The 24,176-nt window shown below is 40.5% G+C and overlaps 1 protein-coding gene across 14 annotated transcripts in view; it reads right to left on the minus strand.

Moving 5' to 3' along the window:
* Positions 1-24,176, minus strand: part of picalma (phosphatidylinositol binding clathrin assembly protein a) — a 142,019-nt gene that overhangs the window by 112,845 nt on the left and 4,998 nt on the right. For all 14 annotated transcript variants that reach the window (XM_078545732.1, XM_078545731.1, XM_078545730.1 and 11 more), the window contains exon 2: positions 972-1,114. In XM_078545732.1, coding sequence (XP_078401858.1) covers positions 972-1,114 — 143 coding nt within the window. The remainder of the gene's footprint in view (positions 1-971; positions 1,115-24,176) is intronic.

Genomic DNA, 24,176 nt, shown 5'->3' on the forward strand with positions numbered 1-24,176 from the left:
TAGCTTCCATAATTATATGTTAAAGGGGTATGAAATGGTTACACAAGGCCCAGAACTTGCACAATCTACTTCACCCAAGCTGACAATATGGTTCTGGAGCTGACAACACTGGTATACATGCTTTGGTGTTCAAAAGGAGTTATGTCATAATAGACATTACCTAAAATATGTTTCCCTACACTTGTAATTTCACATTTTTTTCTGCACCATTTGGATGAAGTGTCAAGAGAGGACATCTTTTGTTGCATCTAACAATGTTTAACTCAAAAGTAAGATTAGCAGAAATCCAGGCAGTCATCTTTCTAACAGCTTGGCTTAGTGGTAACATTCATCTGACTCAAATGGTTGCAAGTTTAAGCCACATTCCAGGAATTGAGTATGTAACCTAGCCTGACACTCAAGTGCAGTCAAGGGAATATAAAACAGACACTATCTGCTTGTTCAGGTGGAAGTAAAGAATACACTCTCACCATTCGAAGTGGAGCAGGGAGTTCTCCAGAGCAACATTTCTCTGCCAAAACACATTAACTGAACATGCATCTCTCTCACCATGAGCAAATTAGCTACTGTATTTGTTACAAAACAGTGACTGCCCTTCAAAAAAAGAAGTTATGTGGCTATGAAGTGCTTTGGGATGTCTTGAGGATGTGAAAGGCACTATATAAATGCAAGCTCTTTCTTGCTTATATGCTCCCAGCAAAGAATAGCATATAGTCTTACGACATATTAGAGATAAGGAAATGATTTGTGGGGGATGCAGCAGGAACCTTTGAAAAATAGTCAGTGTTAGAACATGATGCCTCTTCCATTTGGAAAAGCCAAAAGATAACCTGGGTTTTCACACTTTGATTCATTATTTCAAAACCACAACCTCAGAGCTTCTTAGAAGATGACCATTAAAACAGAAACATTCACCCATACATTTAATTTGCCTTCCACAACCAAAGATTTAAGTATTTTCAAAGACTTGCCTCATTTCCATAAACCATCATTTGATGGGTTGTGATGAGAGATTTGAAAACCACCACCCAGCTGCTGTTTGTAGTTCTTTCAAAAAGGCTGTCTGCCAGCTGAGGTATGTTTACATTCATCTCATTTGTACACTGAATCAGATCTGAAAAAGAGCACACAGCAATTAGTGAATAGTCTCATCTCAAAGCAAAAATTAGCTTTGTAACATCAATCCTTGTCCTTTCTATTTTATATTCAAATGGATTTTCAGAAGGCTTGTTCGATACTTGCGCCATGGTGTTATATTATGCATTAACCACCAACATCATAATTCTTGAACTATACACTTATTTATACTGGTTGATTTCAAACTTCAATTTTAAAAAATCTTAGGTTTCAGTTACGCTTACTAAATCAAAAAGAAAACCTAAACCAAGTTGGTGCAATATTTTAGGGTAAAAAACAAGACTTAAGTGCCATACATGATGACGTGGTCATTGTAGAAACCAACAATATAAACACAGGAAGCAGATTCTAGCTCAGCAGTAAAATTTCCGATAACTCAATTAGGCATACTCCCCTATAGATTTTCTTAACGCCTAGCACAATCACCTAACCCAGCTGACTGATTCGTGCTACTCCTTTTCAAATACATGTGGAACTACAAGGTGCCAAATTGTAAACTACAGGAGTTTAACCTTCAAAAACGAAAACTGTACAGTAGAACCAATGCAGTTTCTGGAGGAGTAGGGATAGGACAACCTAAGTCAATATAATACTTCAAAGTACAAAAACAAAGAGCACTGCAACACCAGCAAGGGGCTGTTAAGCAAAGTGGCACCCTTCACTACTTTTTCCTAGGTCACAATATAAATTAGGAAAACTAGGTCACAATATAAATTAGCTCCTTCTAGCTGTGAGACGTTGAAAAAATACAAAAGCATGGCACCCAACTAGAGTACATCTCAGGAAAATACTGAAGCATGGTTTTCAGAATAAGGAAAGCATCAAAGTTTTGGCATTGCCCAACATAGTACACCCACATGGGAAGAATGCCAAAAGAAACTTACAATTTCCCATTCTTTTGGTCCAGAACTGCCTTATCGGTGGGGAAGTAAAGCAGAGCACACGAGGGGAAAAAAGGGAGGGACAGCTTATTGGCAATAACACTATTAAATTCTCAGCTTAAATCGTTTAATAGCATTAATCTTCCCTATCTGCACAATTTCCTTCAACAAAACTGTCAATTCCTTTTTCCTCAGACCCTGGCCTCTCACCCACTTCTGCCTCACTATTGGCGCCTGCCTGACATTCTCTACAATTCCATTCCAAAACCTTTCCGCCTGCTTCTAGACCCTCCTTCAAAGCCACCTCTTTGACCAAGCTTTTGGTCACCCCCTCATAATATTTCTTTTGGCTCAGTATCCTATACTTGGATTATGGCTCAAAGTGCTGTGTGGCTTTTTCTATATTAAAAGGTAGTATATAAATGTCAGCTGAGCGACGGTATTCAGAATGTGGAGTCTACATTGCTGAAGGCAGAGTTATTAATGGAGGGAATAAAGCATTGGGGCGGCGGGGCAGGCAAGGAGAATGAACAAGAAGTCAATGGAATGCAGGTTTCAGGGGTGACATGATTACAGGGAAAGGGGAGAGCAAAGATACAGGGTTGCGAATGTTAAATTTAAGGCACTGAAGGATGAGGTGGTGATGTAGGTCAGCAACTACCAGAGTGACGAGTAGGACTTGTTGCAGCATAGCATGTTCAGAGATTTGAACGAACTGAAGTTGATTGTTGTGAAGGGCAGCACGGACAGCATTAGAACAGTCAAGTCTAGAGATGAAAATCATGCACAAGGGTTTTAATGGCAGATGAGCAGTGGTACAGAAATCGATGCTGGCAGTCCTTGTGATGGAGTAGATACTGGGTCAAATAGAATTCCAAAATTGCAAACAATTTGGTTCAACTCGAGACTGTGAATGATGAGGAAAATTGAAAATACAAGGGTGTGCAGAGGCCTGAATGAAAGGGATGAAGAGTTTGATGCCAGCAGTAGAAATGGAGCAGATTACAGAAATGGGAAGGAGACCATGAAGAGATTTTAAGAGGACAGAAATTTTAATTGTGAAGCCTTGAGTGACTAGGATCCAAAGTAGGTCACAATGGTGATGGGCAAGTGGGACAGCTCAGGATATGACATGATAAGGGCAAAATGTTGAATGTGTTATAATTTACAGAATAAAAACCCAGAAAGGTGTTATAATAGTCAAGTCTGGAGATGGGTGAGAGCTTTAGCAACAGACAAACGGAAAAACGGGCAGGGGCAAGGGCAGAGAAAGAGACAGATCATGTTATGGAAGTGCTAGCAGGCAAAATTTTTGATGGATAGGATATGGGATCAGAAGCTCAACTTCGTGTCATATAGAACCCCAATGTCCCGAACAATCTAGTTGAACTGGACACAATGGGCATGAAGATGGGCAAAACCTACTAGATGTTGTACAAGCAAAAGCAATGGATGGGTTGAAAGAAGCAGAGATAGTTGTCAACAGGACATGTGAAAACTCATCCCATGTCTGCAAATGATCTCCACAATGGGGCAACATATAGTCGATCCTTGGGTAATTCCACAGTTAATGGTGTGAGAGGTTAGAAAAAGCTAGTGCTGGAGATATGCTAGCTGTGAATGAATAGCTTACAATAGGACCAGGTGAGGGCACTGCCACGGAGCTGGACAAAAGAGGTGAGGCATTGGAGAAGAATGGAGTGATCGACTGTGTCAAAGACTACAGAGGGGTCAAGGATGACGAAGCATCATAAATAACAACTACATAATTAGTCATCAGTAATTTTGGTTAGTGCCATTTCGATGTTGCAGGTGAGGCAGAAACTAGATTGGATAGGTTCAGAGTTATATGAGAAACGGGCAAGGATTTAGGGCAGTTACAACAATGAAGAACTTGAGAGAAGATGTGTGATAATTTGCAAGGACAACAGGGTTGACACTAACTTTTCTGAGGAGGGGAAAACGGTTGTCGTTTTGAAAGGGAGGGGGATAGTATTCAAAGCTAGTCAAGAAAGTATTCAGAGAACTAGGGGTACAGTGGCATTGTGGTTGTGCTGCTAGACTAGCAATCCAGAGACCATGACTAATGATCCAGTAACATGTTCAAATACATTACATAGCAGCTGGCCAATTTAAATTTAATTAAATAAAAATCTGGAAAAAAGCTGGCATCAGCAATGGTGACCATGTAAATGCCAGATTGTTGTGAAGACCCATCTGGTTCACTAATGTTCTTTTGGGAAAGGAATCTGCTGCTCCTACCAGGTCTGGTTTACGTGTGACTCCAAACCCACAGCAATTTGATTGACTCTTTACTGCCACTGAAATTACCTAACAAGCCATTCAACTGTATTAAAGCACTACAAAGCATAAGAATAAAACCGGATGGAGCACCCCATCAATACAGGTGCCAGATTCTGACATGACAAAAGTATACCCAGGTGACCCTACAAAGTCCTCTTCCCCAACTTCTGGGGACTTGTGCCAAAAGTGGGTGTGTCCCACAGACTTGTCAAGCAGCAGAAAAAGACTTGCATTTACATAGTGCCTTTTGTGACAGAACACCAACAGTCCCAAAGGGCTTTGCAGCAAATTAAGTACTTTACACATAATCACTGCTGTAATGTAGGAAAAAGTGGCAGCCGATTTGTGTGCAACAAGCTCCCACCAAGAGCAATGTGATAATGACCAAATAACCTGTTTTTGTGATGTTGATTGAGGAATATTGACCAGGACATCAGGGACAATGCCCCGGCCTTCAAGGTAGTGCCATGGAATCCTTTAACGTCCACCCAAGGGAAGATAGGGCCTCAGTTTAATGTTTTAGGAGAACGACAGCACCTCCAGCAGCGCAGCACACTCAGTACTAACTGGAACATTAGCCTTGATTTTGGTGTTCCAAACCTGGAAAAGGACTTCAGCCCACAACCTTCTGACTCAGAAACAAGACTGCCACCAACTGAACCACGTCCATATTCTCAAAATCATATCCAACAGCCAATGTCCCAGACTCCACTGTCACCGACCCCAAATATGTCTTGCCCCACTGACAGGACGGATCCAGCAGAAGCGGTCATCGTCGGTGGTCCCTTGGAATCGAGGATGACATCTGTCAGGCTTGGTGAGACTTCAGATGATTGAGCAGCCCAGACTCTGGGAGTCCTCAACATTGACTCCAGATCCAATGAAGTCTCACAGCATCAGGTCAAACACGGACAAGGAAGCCTCTTGCTAATGCTCACCTACTGGGCTTCTCAGGTTATGAATCATACATCTTCATGTTGAACTCCACTTGAAAGAACCACTGAGAACAGTAAATGCATAGAATGAAACATGGCTCAGTAGCACCATGGAACGGAAGCAGCATGCTATAGACAAGCGATCCCACAACCAACAGGCCAGATTAAAGTTCTGAAGTGCAGTCACATCCAGTCATGAATGGTGGTGTACAATGAAACAGGAATGAGGAATCCAGTACGCACAAAAACTAAGGCTGAAGAGTTTGCAACCATCTTCAGCCAGAAGCGCCAAGTAGATGATTCATCTCTGCCTCCGCCATCTTAGGATTCCAGTCTTCAAACAATTCAGTTTTATTACATTATATACATTATATCAAGAAACTGCTTAAGGCATTGGGTGCAGGAAGCATTTGGCCCTCCACAACATCAAAGCTGTAGTGCTGAAGACTTGTGCTCCAGAACCAGCCACACCACTAGCCACTGTTCCAGTACAGCTACAACACTGGCATCCAACTGACATGTGGAAAATTAACCAGAGGTTTAAGTGGAACATACATTTAAGGATGGCAACAATGAAAAGGACTTAACTGGGTGAGGGTGTTGAATGCAGGAAATGTAAGTACAGATATTATCAAATGTCTTTAAAGTGGTTTTCGTCTCTTCAGTTCTCACATAGGCAGTTTCCAATATTTGCTCAAAAGAACTCATTACAGCTTTAAAAAATCAATCACAATTCATAAGAACCATAGGAGACCAAGGCTCTTCACTGGCATCCTTTGGTTCACTTCGACTGATTACAGTATTAGTTGAAATTTAAAAGTGAGAACTTGTCTGAACTTACACGGTACTTGCACAACAAAAATAACCATCTATCAAGCATCCAAATTAAATCTTAACCATTGATATAAGCTTAATTTCCTTAATTGCTGGGATTAACATCCACTACAAGCCAGTTTCGACAGTCAGTCAGTCTCGGCTCAGGTAGCGCCTTTGTCCACCAACCGATTGAGAGTTCAACCCACTCTAGGGACCCAAGCACATAATCCAGATTGACATGGACAGCGCTGCATTGTTGGGGGTGCAGTGCCAATGTAGCACTACATGATTGAAATTGCTATCTTTTAGATGAAATGTTAAACCGATGCCCAATCTGTCATCTTGGCTGGGCTTGAAGATCTAATGGCACTATTCAAAAGAACCTACTCCCAAAGGTCCCCAGCATCACAGGTGCTAGTCTTCAGCTAATTCAATTCACTCCACATGATATCAAGAAATGGCTGAAGGCACTGGATACTGCAAAGGATATGGGCCCTGACAACATTCCAGCAATAGCACTGAAGACTTGTGCTTCAGAACTAGCCATGCCCCTGGCTTAGCGATTCCAGTACAGCTACAACATTGGCACCTATGTGGCAACATGGAAATTTGCCCAGGTGTCTCCTGTACACAAAAAGCAGTACTAATCCAACCCAGCTAATTATCGCCCCATCAGTCTACTCTCAAATCATCAAAGACATGGAAGGTGTCGTCAACAGTGCTATCAAGTGGCATTTACTCAACAATAACCTGCTCACCAGCAGTTTGGGTTCTGCCAGGGCCACTCAGCTCCTGACCTCATTGCAGCCTTGATCCAAACATGGACAAAAGAGCTGAATCTCAGGTGGTGAGGTGAGAGTGACTGCCCTTGACATCAAGGCAGCATTTGACCGAGTGTGACATCAAGGACTCCTAGCAAAACTGAAGTCAATGGGAATCAGGAGGAAAATTCTCCACTGGTTGGAATCATACCAAGCACAAAGGAAGATGGTTGTGGTTGTCGGAGGTTAAGCACCTCAGTCCTGGGACATCGCTGCAGAATTCCTCATGGTAATGTCCTAGACCCAAACATCTTTAGCTGCTTCATCAATGACCTCCAAGAATCCATTATTTAGGAGGTTATAGTAAGGGGTTATAGTAGGATACTTAGAAAATCATGATGTAACCGGGTAGAGTCAACATGACTTTGTGAAAGGGAAATAATGCTCAACTAATCTGTTAGAGTTTATTGACGAACATTCAAGATGGTTAAAGCGGAACCGGTAGATGTGGTGTACTTGGATTTCCAAAGGCATTTGATAAGTGCCACATCAAAGGTACTACACAAGGTGAACGAACATCGCGCAGTGGGGTAACATATTAGCATAGATAAAGGATTGGTTAACAGGAAGCAGACAGTGGGGATAAATGGGGTTGGCAAGCTCTAACTAGCAACCAGTGCTGGGGCCTCAACAATTATAATCAATGGTTTGGATAAAGGGACCAAAATTATGCTAGTTAATTTTGCTGACGTCAACAAGATAGTTAGGAAAGTAAGCTGTCAAGAGGATGTGGAGAATGTGCAAAGTATATGGACAGATTAAGTGAGTGGGCAAAAATCTGGCAGATGGAGTATAATGTGGGGAAATGTTCACTTGTCCATGTTGGCAGGAAGTCCTGGTACATGAGTCACAAAAATAGTTAATATGCAGGTACAGCAAGTGATTAGGAAGGCAAATGGAATGTTGGTGTTTATTGCACGAGGAATAGAATATAAAAGTAGGGAAGTTTTACTGCAGCTGTACAGGGAATTGGTGAGACCACATCTGGAATACTATGTACAGTTTTGGTCTCCTTATTTGAAAAAGGATGTAACTGCATCGGAAGCAGTACAGAGAAGGTCCACTCGACTCATTCCTGGGACAAAGGACTTATCCGCTGAAGAAAGGCTGAACAGGTTGGACCTGTACCCACTGGAGTTTAAAAGAACGAGAGGTGATCTTATTGAAACATGGAAGATCCTGAGGGGACTTGACAGGGTGGATGCTGAAAGGATGTTTCCCTCTTGTGGGAGAGACCAAACTAGGGGACATAGTTTAGGAATAAAAGGTCTCCCGTTTAAGATGGAGAATTTTTTTCTCTGAGGGTCTTAAGTATGTGGAATTCTCTTTCCCAGAGAGCAGTGGAGGCTGGGTCATCGAATATATTCAAGGAAGAGTTAGATTTTTGATTGACAAGGGAATCAAGGGTTAGGGGGGCAGATAGGAAGGTGGAGCCGAGAGCACAACCAGATCAGATCAGCCATGATCTTATTGAATGGCAGAGCAGGCTCAAAGAGCTGAATGGTCTACTCCTGCTCCTAAGCCCTATACTCTTATGACCTTCCATCCATCATAAGCTCAGAAGCGGGGATATTCACTGACGGTTGCACTATGTTCAGCACCATTCACAACTCAGATACGGAAGCAGTCCATGTCCACTTGCAGCAAGACCTGGACGACATTCAGGCTTGGGCTGACAAGTGGCAAGCAGCAGGATATAGATAGACTAGCAGAATAGGAAGACAAGTGACAGATGGAATTTAAGAGAGAAATGCAAGGTAATGCATTTTGACAGAGGGATAGAGAGAGGTAATATAGGTTTAAGGGCACATTTTTAAAGATGTGCGGGAACAGAGGGACCTGTAGATTTATGTGCATAGATACAACACTAATGTGTACCACATGATCTATCACAATGCATTCGAGAAAGAACAAGTATGCAGCTCAATTTTAAATTGAAGAAAAAGTGGCAGAATGGGTTAATGAGTGTAGGCAAAATGGTTATATTATTACTCAGTCATCTGACTCTGCATGTTCAGAGAAGTGAACAAAGATATTTCAGGTTTCAAGGCCAGTGCCAGGTAGTACACAAGATACATGAAAAATGCATGAATTAATACTCAAAAACAAAAAAACAAAAACTTTAGAGTGTGCCACCTGAACGCAACAATAAAATCAAATGCCATCATTTTGTCTTCTGACATTGAGAGAAGAATGCTATTGATAGGCCTGCATTGGAAATATGGATGAAACAGTAAATCAGATCTTCACAGACTGGTGAAAAATGAAAACGTCCTTGTAAAGACGACTGGCCAGAAGGCGATGCGGTTCACAGGTGGTTCCATTTTGTATGGTGGATGGCATAAGATTAAATCTGATGGGGATACGCAAGCACAAATTTCTTCCCAAAGAGAAATTTCAGGAAGCCACTGTCATCTTTATTCATGAGAAAGGCTGGATGAATGAAGGCAGTTGCAGGAAACAAATCCAAGAATTGTGTAATTTGAGACCAGGAGGACGACATAAAGTAAAAGCTTTACTCATCTAGGACATGTTCAAATCCCATGTCAACAATATAGTCCATGATGTGAAATCAACCAACACCAGTGTGGCAGTTATTTAGTTATTTTCAGCTACTTAGCCCTTGGATGTATGTATAAATAGCTCTCTCAAGGACAGTATCCAAAAGATGTGGAACGATTGGATATTGGAAGATGAAAAAAACATTAAAGGGAGAAATATACGAGCACCCTCACTAGCAATATTGTGCCAAAGGGTCATAGATACGTGGAAATGAACTTGATCCCAATATTGTCAAACCATTTCTAAAAATGTGGAATATCAAATTCAGTCGACAGTACTGAGGATACTGTGGAATGATTATGTTAAAGTTACTGGTACTATCAATAATGAAGAAGACTAGGAAGATCCATGTGATGATGATATATGGACAAGGCTACTGGGATTAATTGTTTAGTGTGTCATGATCCCCAGCTGAGGTTACCCCTGGCCAAGCCTGGTCCCAGCGCGGAACCTAGTTTGATAGATCTTAACTTTTGTTTGTTTGTTTGTTTAAATACGTGGACAGTAGCTACTGAACAGAGCAACAGGAGTCAGCTGATGAACTTTATACAAAAGAATAAAACATTTATTCAACAAGAAAAGATGAACTATATTACAATGCTCCTTCATCCAGAACCTTTACAAATATAGACAGATTTCTAAGGATAACACAAGTTACAAAAGCTGTTATTCTTTAATGTACACAGTAAGTACCCAGTCCATGTAAGCCTATGGCACCATGTGATCAGACACCACCACACTCTGAAACCAAGTGACAGATACCACCTTAAACAGAGGCTATGGATCTCTTCTCAATTCCCCCCAGACACTTGTCACACTTTGAGCCAACCAGTCTCACTAAATTCCATCCTTCACACGAGGGTTTCCAATTTCCACTCTCCAAGACCTCACCTTGGAATCTTCTCCCAAGTTGACATTTTCTCTCAGAGACCTTCCACAAGGGTCCACCTCCAGGGTTTCAAACTGTTCTTATGTTCCTCTTCCCTAGGTCACCACATGGATCCAAGCTGTCTTCCATGCACTCTCTTCTCACCAACTCAGCCTTACCAGTACACTACTGATGCACATGCCCATAGCAAAGAATTACAGACCTTCAGTCGTCTCTGAACCTTTAGCTTCTTGCAAACTGTTCTCACTTTAAATCTCAAGCTTGAAGCCTCTCTGCCCTTCACTCTTAACCTCACTTAACAGGACCTTTTCCCAGGTTCCTGTCCATCCTTTGATTACAAGGTCTCCTTTGGACTTTCCCCTCTTCCTCTCCTGGATTTTTGGGGTTTATCTTTAGCTTGGGACTTCTATCTGCCCCCTTTGCTCCAGTCTCTCCTGGCAGCAACTGCAAAACCAGCTGAACTCCAACAGTTTCCAAATCAAACTACTGTTTCTTTAGCTGTGTATGTCTGTGGGAGGAACCTGCCTATCTGCCCCCCCCCCCCCCCCCCCCCCCCCCCGTTGCTAGGCAACAGCACTATTCTTTCTACTCTTGTGTATTTACTTTATAGGGGTTGTAAATTTCTCATTAGAAATGCAAGCAGCTTTTTAAAGTGAAACTAAACTTCATTTGACCTTTCTTAATACAGATACAGAAATACAAATCAAACTTCAACTTTAAAGCTAAAACTCATTCTTAACACTCACAAATACAACTTACTTAAACTCTCTCTAGTTCCTAACAAGTGATTCAGATAGTGATCAGAATGATTTTGAAGGATTACAATGTGAAGTGTTGTAGTTACAATGTGAAGTGTTGTAGTTAATTTGTTATGGTATATATTTATATTGGGTTGGATGAAATGTATATAGTTCGTAATGCTAGAAAATAAATATTACAGAATTAATAAAATTCATTAGTGTTACTTGCTTTTACTTTATTCCATTGTCTTATCAGGCTCAAAATCAAGCACAATGTCAATCTCTCAAAAACATTAACCTGTGTCAAAATCAACCTCATTACTTTTGGCCTAAAAAATTGGTTTCAAAAACTCTGTTACATGAATATCAATGCTGCCAACGAAAGGAAACTCCTCAGAAATACCTGGAAAAACTCAGCAGGTCTGGCAGCATCGGCGGAGAAGAGCAAAGTTGACGTTTCGAGTCCTCATGACCCTTCAACAGAACTGAAGGGTCATGAGGACTCGAAACGTCAACTTTGCTCTTCTCCGCCGATGCTGCCAGACCTGCTGAGTTTTTCCAGGTATTTCTGTTTTTGTTTTGAATTTCCAGCATCCGCAGTTTTTTGTTTTTATATAAGGAAACTCCTCACTTCACAGCGATTGTACTTCTAAAGTAGTTCACTGCAAGTGTTTGGGATGTCCTAAGAGTTATGATAAGGTTCTAAATATTTGCAAAATTTTGCTTTCTAAACATCGATTCACTTCAAAAGGCCAAGTCACAGACTTATGGGCTTGTAGTCCAATACCTTCAAATACTGAAAATAGCTTTCCTCAACTGGCTAAGCTTATCTTAATTAGTTCTCAACTGTATCATGACCAGTACCAGCTTCCTGCACCAGTTTCCAGTAATTCATCATCATTCAGTAGCAAAAACATAAGTACCCATTAAGTCACCTTGGAAACATGGATGAAACACCCATGAATTTCAATATGTCCAGGAGCCAAACTGTGGAGTGGAAAAGTTAAAAAAACAGTTCTAGTGAAAATAACAGGACATAAGATTCATGATACATGGCCAACAGAACAAAATTAAAGCCTATGGTAATTTTCAAACGTAAAACCACACTGAATATCAAGTTCCCTGCAGGGATTTTCAAGCATGTCCATGACAACAGTTGGGTGGATGAGGATGAAGTGGAAGTTATGGATTGCTAATGTGTGGAATAGACGTCCCTGTGGTTATGTAAAGAAAGCAGCTTATTAGAGTGGGACATGTTCAGACCCCATACAACCAATGAGATCAAGAGACATCTGCGAAGAAATAACACTCGCTTTGTAGTTATACCAGTAAGTCTGATGTCCATAATTCAGCCTTTGGATGCATGCCCCAACCAGGCATTATGGGTCTTGTTCACGCTGAATGGAATAGGTAGATAGTTGATAGAGAAAAAACCTTCAAAGAGTGTGCATGCTGCCCACTTGATATTTTGTGTGGTTTCACCATCAAATCATGGAATGCTATTTGTGCACCAAGTGTCATCAGATTGTTAAAAAAAAAATGCAGACTATCCAATTCAACGGATGGAGGGGAAGATGATTTGTTGGGAGGGATGATTCTGAAAGTGCCACATCTGATCCAGAGTGGGGTCCTTACAATGATGCCACAGCCAAAGTGACTCAATGAATTTGACGAGCTCTCTGCGTCAGATGCCAAAGGCAATGAATTTGGAGGTTTAAAACACTTTTGATTGTGGTTAAAGGTATTTTTGTACAATTAATTAATTCATTCAATAAACCTTGCCACATTAATTTCATGTTATGTGCTATGCGTTTTTTCACATTTCACCCACACCGGCAGTTCACATTAATATGTGGCAAATAAACAGATCCCCATTTTTGAAGGCTTCAAAAGGCTGACTTATACGATCTATGCTAGGTTCTAAGCAGTAAAGAGGGTAGTATAACAGAAAGGTTCAGGAAGGGAATTTCGGGGTCCTTGCAACTTAAGGCAATGGCGGGGTGATTAATGTCAGGGCTGCTAAGAGGCCAGAATTGGAGGAGCTCAGATATCTCATAATATTGTAGAGCTGGAGCAGGTTAGGGAGATAGGAGGGGCAAGACCACAGGGGAACTGAAAATAGGGATGAAAATTTTGAAATCAAGACATTGCTTAAATGGGAGCCAGTATAGGTTAGCAAGCACAGAGGTGATGGAAGAACTGGACTTACTTCAACTTAGGACATGAACAAAGTGTTGGATGACCAAGTTTAGAGGTTAGAATATGGGATGCCCGCCAGGAGTACACTGAAATAGTCAAGTCTAGAGGTAACAAAGATTTGGATGAGGACTTCAGCAGCACATGAGCCGAAACAGGGGCAGAGTTGGGCAATGTTTCAGGGGTATTAATAGGAGGTCTTAGTGATAGCAAATAAATCAGATCAGCTTCCAATTAGTGAAAAATTTATAAAATATATTAAGAAATATCACAGGATAAGTCCCATAATAGTCATATCCTCGAACATTCAAAGAACATTTTAAAATCAGTTGAAATATGTCCATCTTTGGGCTTCCAGCAGGAAAAAAACACCTCCACTAGCGATCATTCTTTTAGATTTCGTGGAACACTGGAAGGGGAAGGTAAAGAGAACATGTTGGGATAAAGAGACCACGTTGAAATGTTTACTTCAGCATCCAGTTCTGATCAGGAAGCGGGTCATTATGAACGCAAATTTCTCTTTTTACAAAAAAAATTAAGAGTGACATTTTGTCGGGGAATAGAGGCAGGGAGAAATTAATATTTGAGGAAGTAGCCACTCTACAAGTATTCCTTTCAAGTAGTATTTGCATTCAGTTTCTAGTGAAACTTGAAGCTGAAAGGTCCGGTTGGCAGAGAAACAGCTATCAATTCTACTCTTTGCACCTGCACTATACATTTGAAGATGACACATGAAATGGTGCATTGAGACTGTGTACATAATCCAATCTTAGATTGGGATCAGTTCTATTCCCATCAATGAAAAAAGGCTGCTCTGTTAATGCAAAAAGAATGAGCTCCACAGTGTAAAAGAAAATAGCTGCCAGTGTTAAACAGATGAATAACTGGCACATTTCCTCCCGTCAAAATGCTACAACGTCATTTTCCTCACTGGCACACTTTCCAGGAGAGACACCATTGCTTGGGTTCATAAGGCCATTTTTAGACAATTCAAGCAATGTCAATCTATACTGTTGCTGGCACTCACATCAGCAGCTGGTGCTTTCATGTCAATTCATCGATTGTTGGAGAGACATTATATATACACACACACAAACTTTGCCTTCTATTAAAATTGAAATAAAGTCACAGTATGTGTCAGAAAGCTAATTGCACTTAATAGTGGATCAGCTAGCCTTATATAAAAAAAGTTACTAGCACAATAATCTTGTATTTGTACCTAAGATATGAATATGCTTATCAAAAGTCTTATTATTAAGTACAGGTCAAATTGGCTCAACAAACCATTCTCAATGGAAGTAAATTATGAACATAGCATTTAAAAAGTCAATAAAAATTATAGTGCAATAATTTTAAGATCTAAAAGCACATTTTTCACAGCTGGACAATACCAACCCAGATATTTGAGATTACACACACAAATTTTCTAATGGCACATTATCCTATGTATAGACTCAAAGATTCCTGATCTCATCCTCAAACTGTAGCAGGGCTGGAAGAGTAAACAAACTTGCCATTTTTTCCTTCCAATTGTTTAGTCCACCACATTTTATAACAACTACGTGTGCATGGGAAAACTGCATTATTTAACTGACCATTTGATGGAACAGCATGGCCAGCCTTTTTATTTGGTGTTATGACTTGGCAAATGATGTGTGCCAGGCGGACCAAATCCACAAAGGAAACTTAGTCATGCTATAACAACAGTTTTGCAATTTGTATTTATTACGAGAAGATGGATGCACTAAATTCAGAAGTAATAAGTCCACCAAGACCTTTAGAGATTTAAAAAATTAAAAATATTTATCAACAAAATAAAATATTTCAAACACATAAGACTACAATTACTTACTTACTACTATAATAACTCCTAAAATTCCTAATTAACCTGACCCCCATAACACCCTCTTTAAGGCAACAGTCCAAAATAGATTTTAGATTTAAATCAAAACCAGCAAGTTAACACAATACCCACTTGACAGTGGAATTCCAAATGGCTTTTCCCCAATTTCAGTTTCGTTCTATATAGCAGACATATGCACAAATGGCTGGAGGCGTCATTAAGGCTATTTCACACACTCCTGTTAGATCTTTCATGGTCTTCTCCCACATAGCCTTTCATTCTCCTTAATATATGCTTCTCTCTTTTTAAATATGTAAATTCTATTGTTCCATATGTCTTTGAAACTGTATCTTCCTCATAATATAAAAACTTCTATGTTGCCAATATTGTCAGTAACTTTTGATAAAAATAAAACACACTCCTTAGCCCTGCTTATCTGGCAAGTTGTAAACAGATGAAGATCCCTTTAAAATCCAAACAATCCCTTCATTTATGTAAAAATGCAAATTCCCTTCTCACCTTACATGCTAAGCCAGCATCCATGTTTACTCATTAGCATGTCAAGCACATTTCTATACCTAGCTTCTTTTGATGATTTCAAACTTGCAGTCTACTTGACTCCAAATATAATTAAAATCACACAGACAGACCCAGTTATACTTACCCCCATAAACCTACTTCACAATAAACCAGAAAAATATGAAAATTTTATACTTTCATCACATTGGTCTCTCTCGTGCAGGCAATGTCACACAAAGTTTAGTTGTAGTCAAGTTGAATAGAAAAGGAACTTTCTAGCATATCCATACTGGGTTAACACAAAGCTATTAATCCAGTATTGAAAAACATCATAAAATATCACTTTCGTCAGATTAAGTATGCATTCCTGGCCCTTTTCAGTTGTACTTTCTAATCATTAGAGAGGCTCAACAACAGGGGCAAGGAAATTAAAATTAGAGCAAATATCTCTAATGTAAAGGTATGATGGACCTTCTACCCCCAAAATTATTATTATAGATTGGTTACAAATATGGCTTACACATGCAAAGGGCAGGTGCAGTTCATTTGCAGTGTCTTAGTCAATGCCATTTAAATACCATTAACAACTTTCATCTTCTCACATCCTCTTGTACTCTCAAATCAAAAGTTCAGATTGAAAATTTATCATACAGATTTTGTAGATTTAAAAAGCATAGCAACAAGTTTCAGGTGTTTCCTGGTGTCTTATAACCTTCAAAGCTAGTTTTTTTTTAAAAAAACAGTAGTCATCAATAGATCCTCACCCCTGCATAAAGCCACAGTTCTCTTGTCAAATTCCATTTTTATTACACAGAATTCCAGGATTTTTATGATTTTTGGGCTCTGCATTCAGCTATGCATCCATTTATAATCACATCCTTTAGTTTATGTCAACTGTACAGGTCAAATTTTATTTTTAATTGGATAAAGATTTCTGACCAGGCCAGATCAGATCAGGAGAGGACAGATCCCCCTTCCTAAACTCTGGACATCCCAAAGCACTTTACAGCCAATTAATATTTACATAACACTTTTAATGTAATAAGACATCCCAAGATGCTTCACAGGAGCATTTTAAAACAGAATATGACATCAAGCCACATGAGATGTTAAATCAGATGACCAAGAGCTTGGTCAGAGATGTAGGGTGCAAGTAATACTTCAAAAGAAGCAAAGGAACGTAGAGAAGGGGAAAAGGTGTAGGGAGGGAATTCTAGAGTGTAGGGTCTAGGCAACAGAAGGCATGACCACCAATAGCGGAGCAATTAAAAATCAGGGATGCTCAAGAGACAGGAATTAGACGAGCACAGATATTTCGGAGGGTTGTGAAGCTTGAGGAATTTGAAAACAAGGATAGAACTTGAAATCAAGATGTTGCTTGCTTGACTGGGAGGCAATGTAGGTCAGCGAGCAGAGTATGATGGGTGAACTGGACTTGGAGCAAGTTTAAACGGAGGGAGGAGAGTTTTGGATGACCTATGGATGTGGGAGATAGAATGTGGGAGACCAACCAGGAGTGCATTGGAATAGTTAAGTCTAGAAGCAATAATGGCATGAATGAAGGCTTCAGCAGTTGACCTGAGGCAGGGGCCAAGTGAGCCTTGAACACCAGGTGTAATTCTGGTAAATGTAGGCCACGTTCCCTTCAAGGCCAAAATAAGGTGTGGTCTTACCGGTGTTTTGCATAGTTGAAGCATGACTTCGACCCTCCTTGCATGCTCATCCTCTAGATATAAAGGCCAGCATTTCATTAACTTCTGATTGTTTTCTGCACCTGCCTGTTAATGACATTTCAATGATCGATGTACCTGGACTCCCAAGTCTCTTTGGACTTCCACTGTTTCTCGCTTTTCACTTTATAGGAAGTACCCTGTTCTATCCTTTTTCAATCAAAAGTGGATGACCTCACATTTCCCTACATTGAAATCCATTTGCCACAGTTTTGCCCAGATCCCTTTATAATGTGCTTCCATCTACACTGTTACAATGATGCCTATATGTACACCACTGGCAATATTTGTTCTGAAATACAGAAAATCCAATGGTGCAGCAGTCCCTCAATATTGTCATCCTGAATGTACAACTTTCTCACTCAAAACAAAAATAGTGCTACCACTAAGCCAAAGATGACATTTTAGGGATCAAATTCTACAGTCATCCATTTTTAATAATAGTGGATGTGATTATAAGTACTAATCAGAAATATTTGGCTTTGCTGCTTGATTTTGAGAGCTGATTTACTTCACATGCCTTATGATCATCAACCAAAAAAAATACACAGACTATGTATTCACTAAAACTCAGCAATGGCTTATATATTAAAAAACTATTTTAAACCAACTTTTCCACAAAACATCTAGTTTAGAAATGGCTCAGAAACAGAAAGGAAGTAAGAGCCAAGAAAATAAATAGAGTAGGAGTAGACAACAATGAATATATGTTAATGTTCTCAGAGATTTGAGGTGGGGGGGCAAAGAGAGAAAGAGATGGAAGACATCTTAATACTGATCGTTCGCATTCTACTTGAATGGAACATTCCGATTTCAGCTCCATGATTGACCAAGGTTTGCATTGCTGCTAATTGCTCACCAACATGGAATTACTAACCTCCTTTCAAAAAAAGTGACCGTAACTGAAAGAAATAAGCGCAACTATCCCAACAGCAAGACCTGAAATTTCATTTAAAATAATTACAGTTTTAGCAGAAGTTGGAAATCAGCTCAGTAATTATGTCACTTATCTTGTTTTACCCATACCAGCACTGATTTAAAAAAAACACTTAATCTGGTTGACACCACTGTAAGACAAGTCAATTTGGAGGAGGCAGAAAGACAGTCAGAAAGTAAAAACATAGGGCAGAATTTTCAATATTTAATCCTTGCTGAATCAACAGTGACCATTAGCAGGTCGAGAGCCTGTTGAAATCTCCAGCAGCTTTGCTGTGGCTCTTTAACGGAGCTAACATTAGCATTCCGCTTCCGGGCTCGCTGCCAGAGAGTGCAGGTGGGAACTTGTGCCAGATCTGGCAAAAGAAGGATTTCTAATTAAAAAGGGACCCTGGCAGGGGTCAGAAAGGTTCATGTATTGTTGAGGCAGCAGCACCAGAGGAATGGAGAAAAGACCTGGGAAGGCTGCTCCCTACAACTTCACCCCCCACCCCCCCCGGAGACCTGGAGGTGCTGCTGCAGGATCTGAGGGGCTGCAGTGGGGTGATATTTGCAAAGCACAGGAGGAAGAGGACAGCCTCTCCCATCAAGCAGAGGTGAACGGGAGTGGCTGAGAAAGTCTCTCTCCAACCTGGAGACCAGAAAAGGTAAATGGTTTTGCACTTTCAGGTGCCAATCCCCACATTTTCCAGCATTCTCTTCTACAACACTCCTCAGAACACCACACCTTGCAGCTCCATTCGTTCCTCTCTCCCCAGGCACAACATATCCATCTAAACAGCCACTCACTCTCATCCTCTTGCAACCAATGACTCAGTGACCCTCCGCAAATGTCCTTCTCTCCTATCCACGCAAGCAATTTCTAACACTCATAGCTTCAGAGACCCAGGGGGGAGAAGCAAGAGATGGCTCTTCAGTGACAGGCACCTTGATGGCCACTGGAAATGCATGCCCACCTTGGGAGGAGGGTATCATCTGTCAATTATCTGCCAGAAAGCCTGAGCCACCGGTGCTCAGACATGTTGAGGACATTGATCCTCTGCCTGGATGTCCTGGGTGGGAACCTCACTTTCTTCGAACTGGAATTCTGTGTCTATCCCCTCTGCCTTGTGGAGCAGCATGTGGCCGAGGAGAAAGCAGCTGCTGCAGCTCCTCTTGTTCGTCAGAGGTTCAAGGTCGAGCTTCATAAGCTGCTCCCGTGCAATGGTGAAGGTTGGCAGGAAGGAAATGCAGCTGAAATTTAGGGAAGTGAGCGAAGTGAATTCCAAGAAGTTGGAATCGCCTGGAAGCAGTTGGGCCTGGAAGTTGGGAGCAATAAAAGTACTCTCTCGGGAGTAGTACGAGCAGCAGCATCTGATAAAGCCATGTCTGGGGCTCTTCAGTTTTATTGATCAAAAGTCTGTGAAGTAGCTGTCCCGCCTGTGTACTTGCCTGGTTGATCCTGGCAAATTTCTGACAGTCCAGGGAATAGATGTGCTGGCTGTTAAAGCCAGAATGCAGGTTAAAAACAGTAATTAAATTACCTATTAGAATATTTAAATAGCCTACCCAACAGCTGCAAAGGGGTTCCCCATCCACCTTCAAACCCACCTAAGCAAAATGCAGAAGTGAGTAATTGACATTGGGATCCCAATCCAATGCGACTTTTAGAGCATTTAACTCTCTGCACATACCTAGGCCCACCTCCCCTTGAATTATGGAAATTTTTAAAGTCAAAGTTTTCTCTTGTTCCACTGTAGTCACCTTCATATAACATGTTCTAACCAGAAAGACCAGTTACTACATCTTAACTCCTGCAGCAACAATTTTGTGTTCAGTCAACACAATGTGCGCTCAACAAATCTACTTTCAACAGGTTTTCTTCCCTGAGGATTGGAAACACCATCACTATGAGCCTAGTCCATCAGTTAACTGCTGAGCCAAATTATGCAGCTAGCAAATTTTCAACCGTGAATAGCTGGAACATAAACTTTCACATAGCATCACTACTAACTGATGAAAAGGGAAAAGTGCAAATACACAGCAGGTCCACTAGCATCTGAAGAGAGAAGACAGATATCATTTTCTTCTGGGGATGGTACCAATTCTTTGCTTAAAACAAAATATAAACAACCTTGCTTTTTGCAAACACAACGTGGCATTTTTGAACATGCATTCCTCCGACCATTAGCCAGCCATAGGCAGATATAGCTCGCCTGAGTTCGGAACAATGAGGGCCAAACAGGTTATTACAAGTTCAAACACTTCAGATTTGGAATAATCTAGGCATTCTTGGTTTGTTTGTAATAGAGTTCAAAATCAACACTCATTAGAATAGCTTTGCTTTCTAATCTTGCGTCACCTGGTTGCACAGATGACTATGTAGCAGACCGTTCAGTCAATCTGATGTAGCCAAGGTGTTGCACCAGCTGTGGATAGATCAATCATTGGTCATGAAACAGCTCATGAACATCTGGGCAAGAAGATTTTGTAACAGGAATTGTATTTAAAAATTGGAAGAGATTCCAATTACAATAAATCTGTAAAATGATGTAGCTGTTCCAGCAATGTTTTACATTTTGCAGACAACTACGGAACAGCGAATGCTGCCCTAAATAAATCAATGCTGTTAATGACAAAGTATGAGATTGTGGCAACGGAAATTTCAGCAGAACGATGCAGTAATTTGAATAAGCATATGCAGATGTAATTCAGATACGTTGTTAAGAAAAAGTAAAAAGGCTAAAGATTCCTTGAAAATGTGAGCAGATGGTGCAAGGACAACAACTAGTGTTTATATAGTGCTTTTCATGTTGGAAAACATCCCAAGGTGTTTCACAGGAGTGTAATCAGACAAAAAGTAACATCTAACCAAAGGAGGAGATATTAGAACAGATGGCCTAAAGCTTGATCAGAACTATAAATTTAAGGAGCATATGCTGTAGGAAGGACTGAGATATGAAGGCAGGCATGATCGAGAGGTAAGTTTCTCCAAGGAGGGGATACGTTTATCAAAAGAGAGGAGTTTGGAGAGACCATTTCACAGTTTGGCTCAGAGGCCAAGGACATGGATAATTTCCACACACTAGTGGACTGGATGCCAAAAAGGTCTTGAAGACAGGAGGTGGGGAAGCAAAATGTTCTCCGGGGGGGGTATATGGGTACGGTGAAAGTTAAGGTCAAGTTGCAGTGTGTGTATGGCAAAACTTGAGAAGCTGGTGAGTAAAGTGTTGGGGCAGTCAAACATGGGAGTGACAAAAATATTGAACAGTACTAGCAGCAGTTGAGGTATAGTGCAACACAAATGTAAATGGACAGTATATGAAGAGGCCACAGAACAGAATTTGAACTTCTTCTCAGGATCAAACAGGAGACCAACATTGCACACTCAAGGTTTAGTCTTCGGAAACTGCAAGAGTGCACGGGAATTAGCGACTCCAAAATCTTATGTCTCCTGTGAGTCAGTGCATCTTTCCCTGTCTAATTTCTACAAAAACAATAGCGAAACCCAGGGGTCATCATAAAAAACTCTTACTCTGTACATCAGCTACTCAAATACATCTTACACACTGAGTGAATTCCCCTCACTCTTTCCAAATGCTGAGCTAAGTAAACACTCATAACTGAATCAAGACACAGACTTTGGACCAATAGGTAGTTTAATTTACAGATGACAGATGAACAAATACTACAAAGTGTGATATATATTTCCCCCTCCTTGTTTTTCCTGAACATGGCCTTTAAAACAGAAGGCGCCTTGGCTGCAAACTTCCAGCTTAACTCTCATTGACTAAGGTTTTTAAAAGTACAAATAGCCAGTTACTGGTCTCACACACCAATTGCTCTCTGACCCAAAACCATTTATGGAGAGTGAATATTGTACAGTAACATGAAATTTCTGCATTTTAATGAAGCTGTCAATCAGAGGCTGAAGCCAATCAAGAGCCCCACTCATTTCTCAAACATCTCAAAACATCTCCATAGCTCCCATATATCCCTGACATTTTATTTTGCTCCACTTCTCCACCCCTTCAAACTGTACAAAACTCATTGCATTTCTACTTTTTAGCTCTGGAGAGTCATACAGACTCAAAATGTTAACTCTGTTTCTCTCTCCACAGATGCTGCCAGACCTACTGAGTTTTTCCAGCATTTTCTGTTTTTATTTCAGATTTCCAGCATTCGCAGTATTTTGCTTTTATCTCAAAACAGTTTTTAAAGTTATTGCTATAGACGGAGGCTTGTGTCTGGAATAAAAACAACACCTTAAGCAGCACATGTCTCAAAGTATTCCTGAGGAATTATATGACCCATCTTTAACAACAGCATCAAATGTTTGGGAGTGCAACCTTCTAAATTCTACTGGACTAGCAGAGACGTAATGGTTTGAATGTAGGTGACATGGTGTTTCTAGTAGTACAAAATGTAGTAGTTTTTTTTAAGAAAATGACACAGGCAAGAATACATATTCAAAGCTTAATGGGATGACTTTGGTCTTGCCAATGTAAGTTGGAAAAAAATTCTTGCTCAATCGCAAATGGATAGCAGACAGTGCTCAAGGAATACAGATAGCGGCAGACAGATATCAACAACATTTAGCTTTGTCCATGTGGAACTTTCTGTCTCCAGTTGACATTGCTAAGGGGCAGAATGTAAGCCAGGGAAAGCGGGCCGAAGATAGGACAAGATGACTGAAGGAGTAGGAAGAGAAGACAAATTAGCAAGTGGCAAAAAGAAACATATAAATCAGAGGAAAATTATCATCTCCTAAAACATATCTCAAATTATACATTCACTCACAAGTCAGAGGAGAATAGGCAACAAGGGTTTGGGAAAGAGAGCAAGAGAACAACAAGGATAAGAAATTTTTTGAATCATCTTAATTCCTATTCATCGTCTGGGTATATTCCTTGATAATTCTCATTTTTGTTCTCTCCCTCCAAAAACACAAACTTAATGAACACAAACATCCATCTATGATTCTAATATAGTACAGGCTTCAATGACCTTTCCTGGTAACTTACCAGTAATCTGGAACACTGTTATCATACTGATTTTCCTCTTCTATTTGCCATAAAATTTTATCCCCTCATCTAATTGAGCAATCTGAATCAACTTTGTACTCCAGTACTCTATTTGCCTCTTCTACTGCAAACTACATTGCCCTTTGTGCACAGTTGGTTCAAACAGCAGTACTGAGAGAGAATGGGTAAAAGTGACCTTACATCTAGTGTGGGATTGGAAGGAGCAGAGAGATGGGAATGCAATCACTTGAATCAACCAGCAGTGGGAGGTTGGTGGGGGAAGAGGAGAAATTGATAGTTATTTTGAGTTGTTCATAACAAAACAGGTTCAAGGCTACTGATCAAAAACTATTTTGTTACTCAAGTTGGAAGATGCAATTTACAACAGCCAAATGCAACACATGATGACAACAAAAGGTTCGCTGGTCCCCAAAGACCTTCTCCATCAATTCTAATTAAATCAAAAGTACTAATTTGGTGGCAGCAAGTGGAGAAAAGCTAATTTAAAATCAATCTTGTATGACTTTGCTGGGGTATACCAAAATGGCTGTGCTCTCAAGGATACCATACCTTAGAAAAAAAAACGTCTGAAAAGTGCTCCATACAAGTCATTTTATGAAGTACAATTAACATTACGCAGGCAAGCACAGTATGATCGCCCAAAAAGCAAATGAAATGAATGACCAGCCGGTCAATTCTACTTGGTGTTGGTTGAGCAACAAATGTTGGCCAGGCCATCGGCAGAACTCCGATTTTAACTAGTGCAATGGGATCCAACAGGCAGATAGGACATCAATTTAACGCCTCAGCTGAAAAATGGCACTTCTGATGCTGCAGCATCTGCTCAGTAGTACTTCACTGGTG

Source organism: Cetorhinus maximus, chromosome 7, assembly GCF_964194155.1.
Source record: "Cetorhinus maximus chromosome 7, sCetMax3.hap1.1, whole genome shotgun sequence".
Lineage (NCBI taxonomy): Eukaryota > Metazoa > Chordata > Chondrichthyes > Lamniformes > Cetorhinidae > Cetorhinus > Cetorhinus maximus.